The sequence below is a fragment of the Microcebus murinus genome, chromosome 2 (genome assembly GCF_040939455.1).
Source record: "Microcebus murinus isolate Inina chromosome 2, M.murinus_Inina_mat1.0, whole genome shotgun sequence".
Classification (NCBI taxonomy): domain Eukaryota; kingdom Metazoa; phylum Chordata; class Mammalia; order Primates; family Cheirogaleidae; genus Microcebus; species Microcebus murinus.
This window is the reverse complement of record NC_134105.1, coordinates 102,340,840-102,352,428: the sequence shown is the minus strand read 5'-3', so window position 1 is coordinate 102,352,428 and position 11,589 is coordinate 102,340,840. Positions and strand designations below refer to the sequence as shown.

Genomic DNA, 11,589 nt, shown 5'->3' with positions numbered 1-11,589 from the left:
AATTAATTTCTTTCTCTTTATAGTAGAGATGGGGTCTCGCTCTTGCTCAGGCTGGTTTTGAACTCCTGACCTTGAGCCATCCTTTGGCCTTGGCCTCCCAGAGTGCTAGGATTATAGGCATGAGGCACCATGCCCGGCCTCCCCCCAGAATTTTAATACAACCAGGAAGAAAAGGACTCTCTACTATCTAAAGGGCAGCAAGACAACATTGAAGTAGCCATAGCATTTTTTTTTTTGAGACAGAGTCTTGCTTTGTTGCCCAGGCTAGAGTGAGTGCCATGGCGTTAGCCTAGCTCACAGCAACCTCAAACTCCCGGGCTCAAGCAATCCTACTGCCTCAGTCTCCCAAGTAGCTGGGACTACAAGCATGCACCACCATGCCCGGCTAATTTTTTCTATATATTTTTAGTTGGCCAATTAATTTCTTTCTCTTTATAGTAGAGACGGGGTCTCACTCTTGCTCAGGCTGGTTTCGAACTCCTGACCTCGAGCAATCCACCCGCCTCGGCCTCCCAGTGTGCTAGGATTACAGGCGTGAGCCACCACGCCCGGCCAGCCATAGCATTTTGAGGAGCCCAACAAATAAGGAGAAAGTCCTGACTGGATTTGAGAGAACAATTTGTTATAATTAACCAGAAATACAAGATTCCACTGAAACTGGAACAGTTGACAGAATATGGCTGAACTTAAACCTTCCAGGAAGATACAAACAGGGTCAAACAAAGCCATCGAGAGGAAAAGCCCAACATCGGTGTGGGATAAACATGAAGATAACTGCATTTCCGCATGGGTTATCTTCTGACTCCTCCCAGCAGTTCATCTACCACCATTCTCTCACCCTTCTTCCTCTGACAAAGCCTGTCAAACCAAATGGCTTCTCCCTCTATATTGCAAGTGTAAGCCAACCCAATAGGACCCCTTAGGGATATGATATAAAGCCAAGAGAAAGTTTTCAAATCTCCTATTAGGGTAGAAAAGTACACATACTCAACCCAGCACAAATGGTCATCATTTATGTGGGGGGGTCAATGCACATGGTAGTAACTTCAATCAAATCAGAGCTGCTACCACATGTAACCTGTTATGTGGCCCTATAGGGATGTCAACGTTCCCAATTTACTACACTAAATTATCAATGTAGCAGAATGCAGTTTTGAACTCCAGATATTCTAAACACTCCTAAGGGGCTATTAAACAGGATGTAGAACAGAACTCTACAACCTCAGAAACCTAGGCATCATGGAGAACGCTGGCTCTTTCTGGGATCTTTCTGCAGGAGCAAAGAGATGAAGAGAAGAAATGTTAGTGTGTCAGAGCCCATGACAGTTGATGGGAGGCAGAGGTAGGAAGAGGGTGTTCTAGCCATGAGGCCAACACATTTGTGTTCAAAGAGAAGTCTGAGCAAAGGAGGAAAACAAAAAAACACAAAACCCCAACCAAATCAAAGGAAAAAGTTTCATACAACACAGTATCAAAAAGAGAAAGGAACACCTAAATGCGCAAACTGGTGGTAAGTCCAGAGCCTATTGTGATAGGTCCATCCAGCATCAATCAAGTTTCTTCTCATCTGTTATGTGAAGATTATTTACAGATGTGGTGACTTTAATAAGAGTCTCTCACAGGAGGGTGGGCAGGCTTCAATCAGTGGTTTCAGGATCTGTCTGTGCCATGTAGGCATCCAACTCGGCATCCAGGTGTCCTTTCGTTTTCGACATGTATGCATCCAATTGGTTGTCCAGCTGCTCCTTGGTCAACACAGGGCGAGCAAGGGCACCTCTCCCTCGTCCACGGCCTCGGCCTCGGCCTCCAAAGCCCCCTCTTCCCCGACCTATCATACCCCGACCTGGCCCAAAGAAAAAAAAAGACAGTTACAAGTAGGTTTAATGGGTGCTACAGTAAATGCCCCTCAGAGCAGTGGGGCCTAGCTGAGGAAAGCTGAAGGGCAGGGCAAAGAGGAGAAATCTGGAAAAACAGGAAACACACTGGGTAGAAAGCAACACATGGAAAGCACACATAATGAATCCCTTATTACATGCTTATCTCTAAATGCTATTTAAAAATTTTTCTTCTATCAAGATAATAATTAACTGACAATTATAATTTTAAAAAACCTTAATCTCTCCTAAGATAAATTACCTAACATTTGAGACCCACTGTAAGTTCATAACTAAAATACATGATAGATAACCCCATTTAGTAAGCTAGGGAGGCAGTAACAAGGGCACAGATAATCAGTGGTGTAAAGGCAGAGACAGTTTTCAAATCAAGCTTATTGGAGACCTTTCTGGTAAGTTCTTAGCTCTCCTTAAACTTTCAAGTCTAATGAGCTGACCCATGTGTCAGGAGACTGAGGAGTTATTCTGACATAGGAGCAATGTGGGGAGATGAGGAAAAACATTTTGAGTGCTCCCAGCTACTTCTATCTGATTCTAGTCACCTATGACAATTGACAAATGTGGTTATCTCAGAGGAAGTTTCAATTCACTTAACAAAACACACTCAGCTTTCTATAAAGCTACTTTAGTCTCTCTTAGAAACTAAAGTCATGGTAATTTGGAAACATGCCATTTCATCCTGAAACCCAAACTAGCTTGCATTTCACTCAATGAGCCAAGTAGCATATAATGGAGAAGAAAATAATAAGCCCTTAGTTATCAAATTTCCTATCCTAACAGTTAATATTCCTTGGCAACTTCAAGATCATAAATTACGTGCTTTAAAAAGACCAAAGCAAATATACACAGGGGCTATACAATAGATTTCTTATCCTAGAGAGGTGTTGTTGGGAGTTTTCCGCTAAGCTCTAAGCCAGAAGACTCCCATGAGATTTGGCATTAACAGCAACACCATTAAACTCTTCCAATCTGGGTCATGAGATCACAAGACAAATATCAATAAGTCTCAAAGGCAAGAATATCAACAAGAGCCAGTTAACTGATAATAATACCATCTTGTTTTTTTACCTTAAGCAAAAAAAAGTCATCTCTAGTTTCCCATAGGCACAAACTTCACATTGAATTAACTTGGCTTCAGAACCAATGCCCAGCTCCAAGTCTCATTACTCTCTTTTTTATTTTTTTATTTTTATTTTTTTATTTATTTATTTTTTTTACTTACACTGTACTAAGATAGAATGGCCAACCTCAGTAACATCTGAGGCTAGTACATTTCTATCACCATAATTACTTTAGCAAATCTGGTTCCCTTAGCTTCTGCCACATCAGGCAGAGCTAGTGATCGAGTTTGCACACATTACTCTCTTTAACTCTCCTTCATCTTTGTACATCTCCCTCTTTTCTATCCTCATGTGACTCAAACTGGGGTTCTGAACTATGCGGTGGGATGTGTGGTGGTGGTGGTGGGACAGAGATGGAGAAAGGTAAACCCTAAGCTGACCATTTTTGTGGTTTTAAACTTTTTTTATTTTAACAATACAATTTAAATTTCCAAGAGCCTGGAAGACTGCATATAATCTGGCTCTGTAATATGCACTTGACTAGTTCTTGGGAAATCATGACAGACTTTTGCACTACTAGCATGTAAGTTTAGAAGATAAGCCAGTTTCAAATAACAAACAAGACAAACAAAGAAGCCTGCCTATGACTTGAAGCTGTGCAGAAAGGTGGCTCTGAGTTTTTAAGGGAGGAAAATAAGGGGGAGCTACTCTCTGAAGTTGGTAGCTGACTAACCTCTACCACCGATTCCGCCACGACCCATAGCTCCACGCCCTAGGCCCCCTCTCCCAGGACCTCCACGACCTCGAACACCACCTCTTCTTAAGCCCATTCGGGGAGCTACGGCTCGTCCACCTCGGAGCAGGTTTTGACCTTGGAGAGGAGGCATACAATGTATATGCAGGTAAATCCAAGAGAGACAAAGTAGATTCTAACCAAAGGAAGGCGGTGAGGGTTAAATGAGAGTAATTCAGTTAATTTTTAGGTTGGTTGGGGCAAGCTGCACACTGAGTGTGAACAGATTAAAGCTGCTCTTTATTCAATCAATTCAATAAGCCTGACCACAAATGCATTTTTGGAAGAAGCTGGGAGTTAATTAGTAAGTACAATACATTTAATAAATATATACTGAATAATCAGATAGATACCTAGCATTGCAGTAGATTTAAAAATAAATGCTATGGTTCCTGATCTCAATATGTTCTGTAGCGGACAAGAACTATACAGGGAACGGAGAAACAGTGCCCCAAATGTAACATATAGGAAAGCTACGGGTCTACTTGTCCTCTCTTTTTTGCAGATGTAACAGCATTTTACTAGCACCAGGAACACAAACAGTTAAGATACAGGCCAAAAGACCCATAAATTTCTTAGATTTTACTTATTTCTAGAACTTGAATGTGCTTTGATTCAAGCAGCAGCAGGGTGTTTTAAAATGGAATGGAGATGACATGAATTACCTGTTGTTATGCAGGTCATAGCCTCTCACCATTGCACATTATCAGAAAAGGAATGGTATCGATAAAAGACATGCAGCACTATTAAAAATATGTGATTTCAAAAGTTATTAATTACATTAATACAAATTCAGGCTTAAAGATGTTAAACAAATGTGTCCATAAGCAGCCCAAGAGAAAAGGGAAGGGGGATGGGGCCGGACAATTATCAGGTACACAGCACTGACCTCGGAGCGACATCCCGCCCCTAAGTAGGGTTCTGGTGGCACGTCCCCCACGCAGTCCTCCTCTGGGCAAGCCTCTCTGGATTATGGGTAGGCCTCGTCCTCCGATTGCTCCCCTGGCCAGGGCCCCTATGGGTCGGCCTAACCGTGCCTGGATGTTACTTTTACCCAGGCGCTGCTTTAAGCTCTTCTGGAAGAAAAGGTGTTGGGGGATTGAGATCAAAAAGGCAATCCAGCAGGATTTGGCAATTCAAAGTGCAGAGAATAAGAAGCAAGTGAGATGTCTGGTGTGAAGGGAGATAAACCTGTTGTGGGTGTCATAAGGATCCCAAATCAGAAACAAGCCTTTGCCTCAGAACATGATATAAAACAAGCAGAATTTTGATCCAGAGCAGAAACTCTAAGAAGCTTGAGTATGGTCCCATGAAATTGGCATCACCACAAACTACCTCACTAGTTTGGCTACAGAAGTCACACACTGTCTGTCAGTTGGAACTTAAGTTTCAGTAAGAACATTCTATAGTTTAATCCTGGTTTATGCCTTGTGCTGTTTTTGATCTACAGGTTGTCAATGACATGACTTGATTCATACCTGCCCAAGGACTATCACTGTCTTCAAGGCTTACTCAAACTCCATAGGAAGTTCATCATACTCTGGGCAAAATTTAAATTATAAGTTCATTTGAATTCTTGTGATTTAAGAACAAGACTGATTTCTCAAAGAGGCCCGTGTGCTCCATTTTTCCTCTGAGTATCTATCTCCAGACGGTCCACTTTTTACCTTAAGATGTAAATAAACACAAAAAGTCAAATCTCCTTTCCTTACATTTCTTAAAAATTTGTAATTCCATGTCTACCCTCGCAAACTGCTCTTTTAAGCCAGTATAACGACCTTTAATTTAAAGTAAACATGTAACTCAAATGTATCTCCACAGAGAGCCAGCCAAACTTATATTAAAATTAAGACAGGTGAGCTAGCATCACAAAACCCAGGGCCATATAAAAGGACATGGATGTACTACAGAGAGATTTTCAGTATCTATTATCAAAGGGAAACCACATCCTAGAGAATTAAATTCCTTCAAAGGAAAAACAAATAGTATAGCCTTAAACATAATACCAAGGCCCTAGCAAGCCTGATTTTCTGTAATGCCATCAGTTAATATGAATGAAAATAAATTCTATGTGTCACGCATAAGGGATTACCAATGTCTCTCTTTTTTTTGCAATCATACCCCTCAAAAGATGCTGTGAGGCATTATTACTAGCTTTCTATCACAAGATCATAAACTGTTTGTCAGAGAAGGCTCTGAACATTATGCACCTAGCATGGGCGAGTGGCCTGTTCTTTCACTCCCGATTAACACACAATAATGAGGCCAGGACCACATTCCTCAAGTTCCCTTGTGTTCACTGATTCTGAGTATATTCATTCTCCTGTGTACTTTAAGTGGGGAACTGTATAGTGCTAAAAAATTCTTCTCCCTTCCCAATCCTTAGTTGTCACCAATACTGGTCTCTAACATTGTAAATACTTCAACTATGCCACCCAGTTTCTTCTTTAGAGCTGTGCCCATATAAGGTAGCCACTTGCCACAAAGTTTCAAATAGCCACATGTGGCTAGTGGCTACTGTACTGGATAGCAGACATAGAACATTTCTATCACTGTATAAAGTTCTATTGGACAGCGCTACTCTAGACCGTGGCTACTTTCTGCAGAGTCTATACTTATATATTTAAAGCTTCTTGTTGAAAATTCCTCTGAAATGATCTGTCACAGATTTATCTTCAGGAATTTTTATTTAGTCTTGAAAAATGATGGTGCCTTTTGCTGCTTTCCTGAGTCAGGGAGGAATCCAGTCACTCCAAGGCTTAAGGTAGCTGAAGCAGAAAGCCTCGTTTATTTTTGGTCAGTGAGCCCAATGGCTCAGGGTGGGGGTGGAAGGGTGTTATATTTAACTGCTGAATTTGTGCACAGCCATGCAGTGCTACCAGTTAGAGTCCTTACAGTTGCATGGCACCGCCCTCCAGACAGCCAGCCACAGCTTGGGCATATCCTTCCACAGCCACTGTCCGGACTTGCATATAAAGTCTATGAATAATAAAGAGCAGGTTTTATTTCAGGTCTGAATAGGATTATCTCTCACTGGAAATTTGAAAGAGAACCCACTAACTCAAGTTAATTACTCAGTACTCTTGCTCCACTTTACTGATAAAACTTCAGGTGTTGTGGAAATGAGGGTCGTTCTATTCCTTCTACATTTTAGCACTGAAAACCTTTGAGTAAACCCATTCAAGACTCCCTGCACCAGGGAAGAAAGAATAAAATTATTTCCCTAGTTTGTAAATCATTTAACAGGGGGTAAAGGATGTTTTAAAGATTATCTAAAGCTGAAACAAAGTTTCTTTGTGGAAAAAGCCAATAATCTACATTAAAGGTAAAGGATCAGAAAACAAAAGATCAATACTCATTGATAACAGAAACAGGCCACACAGATGGCGGACTCCCAAAGAGAAAAAGACAATAATAAACAGTTACTTATCAGTACCTGCCAAAATTGGAATTCTCTGAACCTCTCTTCCAGAGAAGTTTCAGCTTTTGCCCTGAGCCACCTTGTAATCATCCATCACGTCCTGATAGCCTCAGCAGACTGCCTGACAGAGATCACCAGCTGCTTCTGGAACATTAAGACCCATTCTCTCACCTGCTTAAGTTTTAATGCTGCCTGGACAGAGGGTCTATTCTCCATCTGCTGGGCCAGTCTTCTGTTTCTGGCACTGGCTAGCTGCTGTTGTTGCTGCATCGAAGCCCGAATATTCACTGGCATCGGTTGTTTGTTCTTCAGCATATTAGTAAAGCTTCAAGGTCGAACAAAATGGATGTTTAAATAAAAGCTTTATTACAAAACATTTATTGGCATTTTCATGGCTTGCTAGACCAGGAGCTCCAGATCCCACGAACTTTTAAGTAAAGTGGTACACTTAGATCAAGGCTGATGTGGGTTAAAGACTCCATAGTTTCCACAAACTTGCAAGAATCAGAAACTTAGAAATGCAGCTAAGTGCAGCACATTCAATCAAAAGTGATAACAAGGGCTCAGGTAACAGTTTTTAGAAAGGTGGAAAGTATGAAAAACACGCAATAAGCAGATATGATGACAAGAGACAGAAGATGCAGTTTCAAAGACAAACAAAGAAAGCCTAAACCTTGGGAGACCTGAGGGAGCATTCTAAGGGAAATATGAGAAAGGGCTAGAGTACCTTCAGAGCTCATGGAAATAATGCACTCATATAAATTATAGGAGTGTAACAAATTTAAAAACATATTTGTCACTTAGTAACATATGAATATAGATATTAGTGTAACATATCTTAAGAGATAAGGAGAGAAGCACGTATACTTCAAAAGAGGCAAAAATAGACATTCAATAAACCTTAGTGGTCTAACATCAATTTAACAAATTATTGGCCAAAGGCACCCAATGAATAAAGCTCTCAGAGGTAGAAACTGCCTTTAAATACCTTTACTTTTCTTAGTCTCAAATGATCACTTTTTCTGACTCCAAGTGGTTACTTATGAAAGTTAGGTAAGTCCAATCATTTTAGAGCCTGTGAAGACACCCCTGTATTATTCCTGTCAAGGTAATTTAATGGAATGGAAGGGAAGAACACTTAACTGTGAAAGAATCCAAAACAAAAACAAACTAGAAGCAGAATGGAAAGAAAGTGAAATGGAGCAAAGCAAGTGCCTCTTACAAGGCCCAAGAATGACATTCAAGGGCCTTTGGACATATTCATGGCTTGCTACCTGCCTCTTACAGGCCAAACACAACACTGCTGGCCTTGGACTGGGCAGCAAGCCTACTGCAGCCAGGGTACCATGCTACCGTGCTGCACCACCCCTGTATCAATGTAAAAAAATGTGAAGAAAGGGAGGGTGTTAGGAGTCTTTTTAAAATATATCCCACCAGATAAATATTTCAGATAGTTTAACATAAAAGTCTACTGACAAGGGGTTTTGAAACAACAGCCCAATTTGTTTTGTGTACCACATTAAGATGCAACTAAGAACAGAGGTCTGTAGCCTTCTGTTGGTATTTAGTTTAAAACCGGTTTTGTGCATTGGACCCCAGGGCCAACTTAAGTAATGTTTTCTTAGGAAGGAGCTGAAGTTGCTGTTGGCTGCCTCACCGCTCATTTAGAGACATCTTGGTGGTGCTTTTTAGCACAACTTTCGGCGCTGATTGTGCAGCCATCTTCAAATCCCGAGAATCTACAAAGTACAATAGGCAAAATGAGCAAATCAGAATTATGGCCACTCATTTCTACAAGGCGTAAAGGCCTTATCACTGACAGCTGAAGATCATATCAAAACTTATTTCAAGGCCGGGCGCTGTGGCTCACGCCTGTAATCCTAGCTCTTGGGAGGCCGAGGCGGGCGGATTGCTCAAGGTCAGGAGTTCGAAACCAGCCTGAGCAAGAGCGAGACCCCGTCTCTACTAGAAATAGAAAGAAATTAATTGGCCAACTAATATATATACAAAAAAAATTAGCCGGGCATGGTGGTGCATGCCTGTAGTCCCAGCTACTCGGGAGGCTGAGGCAGGAGGATTGCTTGAGCCCAGGAGTCTGAGGTTGCTGTGAGCTAGGCTGACGCCACGGCACTCACTCTAGCCTGGACAACAAAGCGAGACTCTGTCTCAAAAAAAAAAAAAAAAACAAAAACAAAAAACTTATTTCAAGTGCTTAGGTATATATAGCAGTTACCTCAAATTAACACTCAAGGCCACAAGAAAGAAAATATTTGAAGTCTTAAAAATGGCAGAACAAAATCTAGCTAAAGGAAGTATAAGAGTTTGGCTTTTAACATATAGCAGTCTCTCTCAATCTTGACTGCATGACTTACCCAGGGAGTTTTTAAAAAATACAGATGTATGGGTCCTGACTAATTAAACCAATCTCTGGTAGTGAGGTCTGGAGATTAGTAATTGTGAGGGGAGAAAAGCTACCTAGGTGCTTCTAATGTGCAGCTAAAATGTTGAGAACCATTTATCTACAGTGAAAATACAGGTATGCAGTTTCAAAATTGCCTTTCAAATAAAAAAATCAAATAGGGGCTTTAGTAAGGAACTGGGGATCTGGGGGAGGGAGCACAAAAGGTTTCTTAAATGGACATTCACCTGGGAGTTAGCTCTCACAGAGCCCTCCACGTAACTCTAAAGCAGCCATTAACTTCCAACGTTCCTTAAAGTCGTGTAGTGCTCATTTAATCTCCTTAACATCCTCAAAGTCCTGTCCAGAACTCCAACTTTGCTCAACCCGCCGAACCATTTCCCTTTTTATCCCTATCCCCAACCTTCTCCATCCCGCCACCAGGTTCCAGTTCAGGTCCTCCCCTGCCTCCTCTCATCGGCTCCGCCCCCTCCCCGGGGCCTCCACACTCCGACACCCTACCTGCGTCCACATCCCACCACCCCTATTACTCCTCCGCCGGCCCCTTCCGCTTCCCAAGACTTTCCCCCTCCTCCTTAGCACAGAAACGCACCGAAGGAAACGGACGCCAGTGCTCCGCCCGGGGCTGCCACCACGGCTGCGGCAGGCGGGCCGGGGACCGGCCGAACCTCAGTTGACGGTGGAGGGACTCGGGTTAACTAGGTGGGCGGTTGGTTAGACGCGTAAGCGGTAGATTGCAAGGTTAGTTTGTTGTTGTTGGTTGCCTGTCTAGTCGGCCGATCCGCCTGCTCGCTGGGCCTGCCCTTTCCTGCCTTTCGTCTGTGCCACCACAGCTGCCGCCGCCGCCGCCAACTCCCGCTCGGCGTCCAAAACAAAATGGCCGCCACGTTCAGTGCGTGTGGGACCGGCTAAAATGGCGTCGGCGCAATTACGTCAGGCGTCAGATCCGCGCACAACTATAGGGCAGGAAAGATTCGCGCTACGCCTGCGCAGAGATCAGAGGCGGAGCCCTGGAGAGAAGGCGGGGCTTTAGCAAAGTTCCCTCCAGAGTTACACGCAGTGCTCCGCCTTCGGAGGGCGTGGTCAGCGGTCCTGCGGTTCGGGCGTGTGGAGGACCTACAGTTCAAGTCGGGCTTGCGCTCAACTTAGTGGTACCGTTCGTAATCTGGGCCACAGAGAGGAGGTTTGGGTCCCGTATTCCCTCGCCTTCCTGCCCTCAGCCAAGGCATACCGTCAAAAAAAATCTTTACGCGGGACTTGGCTCGGTTTCTCCCGGACTACCGGGCCCGCGAAATTTGCACTGGCTCTCCCCTCGTGCGGGTTTGCCCTGTTCGGAGAGTTGTGAAGCGCGGGAAACGCCCAGCCAAGGCTTGGGAGGCCAGTGCTGGAAGCACGCCTCTACCGGATCCTGTGCCGGCCACCGCCGCCCGTCCATATTTTCCTTTTCACTTCCTCCCCTCCCCAACTTGGCCTGAATATTGTTTAATCCTTTAGAGGGGACCTTGGCGTCCCTGATCCACCTTCCGCGTCCTCCCTCCCCGCCTGCCATTCATGTGGATTTTGATGCAGACCAACAAAGGGATTTTCCTTATGCCTGCGAACACAATAAAGTGCTCAGATGATTGAGGAATGAATGAACGAACACGAACACATCTTTAACCCTTCTGCTGCATATGCGCATCAGGACCCTTTCATTTTCCTTCCTGGCACTTGTGTGTGTGTGTGTGTGTGTGTGTGTGCACGTGCATGTATGTTTAATGGCCCCGCATCCTTACTGAACTTTTACCATGTGAGGAAGGTAAGGATAGTGGATTGTGTTTATTTTGGTCACTGCCGTATACCCAGTTCAGCATATAGTAGGGACCTCAGTAAATATTCGTTGCAGGTTGAAAGGAGATTCTTCTGCTTTTGTAGCTGAGAAGCTGACGTCTCCTCCACTTCCAACTGGAACCTTGAACCCCTACATTCCTGGGTCTTGAGCTTTCCTCAAGTAGGAAGAT

General features: G+C 43.4%; 1 protein-coding gene and 1 non-coding gene across 6 annotated transcripts; both read right to left on the bottom strand.

The window, feature by feature from the left end:
- Window positions 1-605: 605 nt before the first annotated feature.
- On the bottom strand, window positions 606-11,135 carry CHTOP (chromatin target of PRMT1). 5 transcript variants are annotated; one of them, XM_012791243.2, is made up of 6 exons: window positions 10,182-11,026; window positions 8,828-8,909; window positions 7,342-7,495; window positions 4,639-4,825; window positions 3,690-3,827; window positions 606-1,843 (listed from the first exon to the last, which is right to left on the bottom strand). In XM_012791243.2, exons 2-6 carry the CDS (start codon window positions 8,890-8,892, stop codon window positions 1,638-1,640), a joined length of 750 nt encoding a protein of 249 aa, XP_012646697.1. In that variant the 5' UTR covers window positions 8,893-8,909; window positions 10,182-11,026; the 3' UTR covers window positions 606-1,637. The 5 variants fall into 5 exon arrangements, with proteins under 5 accessions (XP_012646697.1, XP_012646698.1, XP_012646699.1 ...); XM_012791244.2 differs by having other exon boundaries at window positions 4,639-4,822; window positions 10,182-11,014; XM_076000143.1 differs by having other exon boundaries at window positions 1,705-1,843; window positions 3,690-3,885; window positions 10,182-11,135.
- On the bottom strand, window positions 3,117-3,249 carry LOC142869826 (small nucleolar RNA SNORA66). Its single transcript, XR_012918378.1, has one exon. It is a non-coding gene; the product is annotated as a small nucleolar RNA SNORA66 (small nucleolar RNA).
- Window positions 11,136-11,589: the final 454 nt, after the last annotated feature.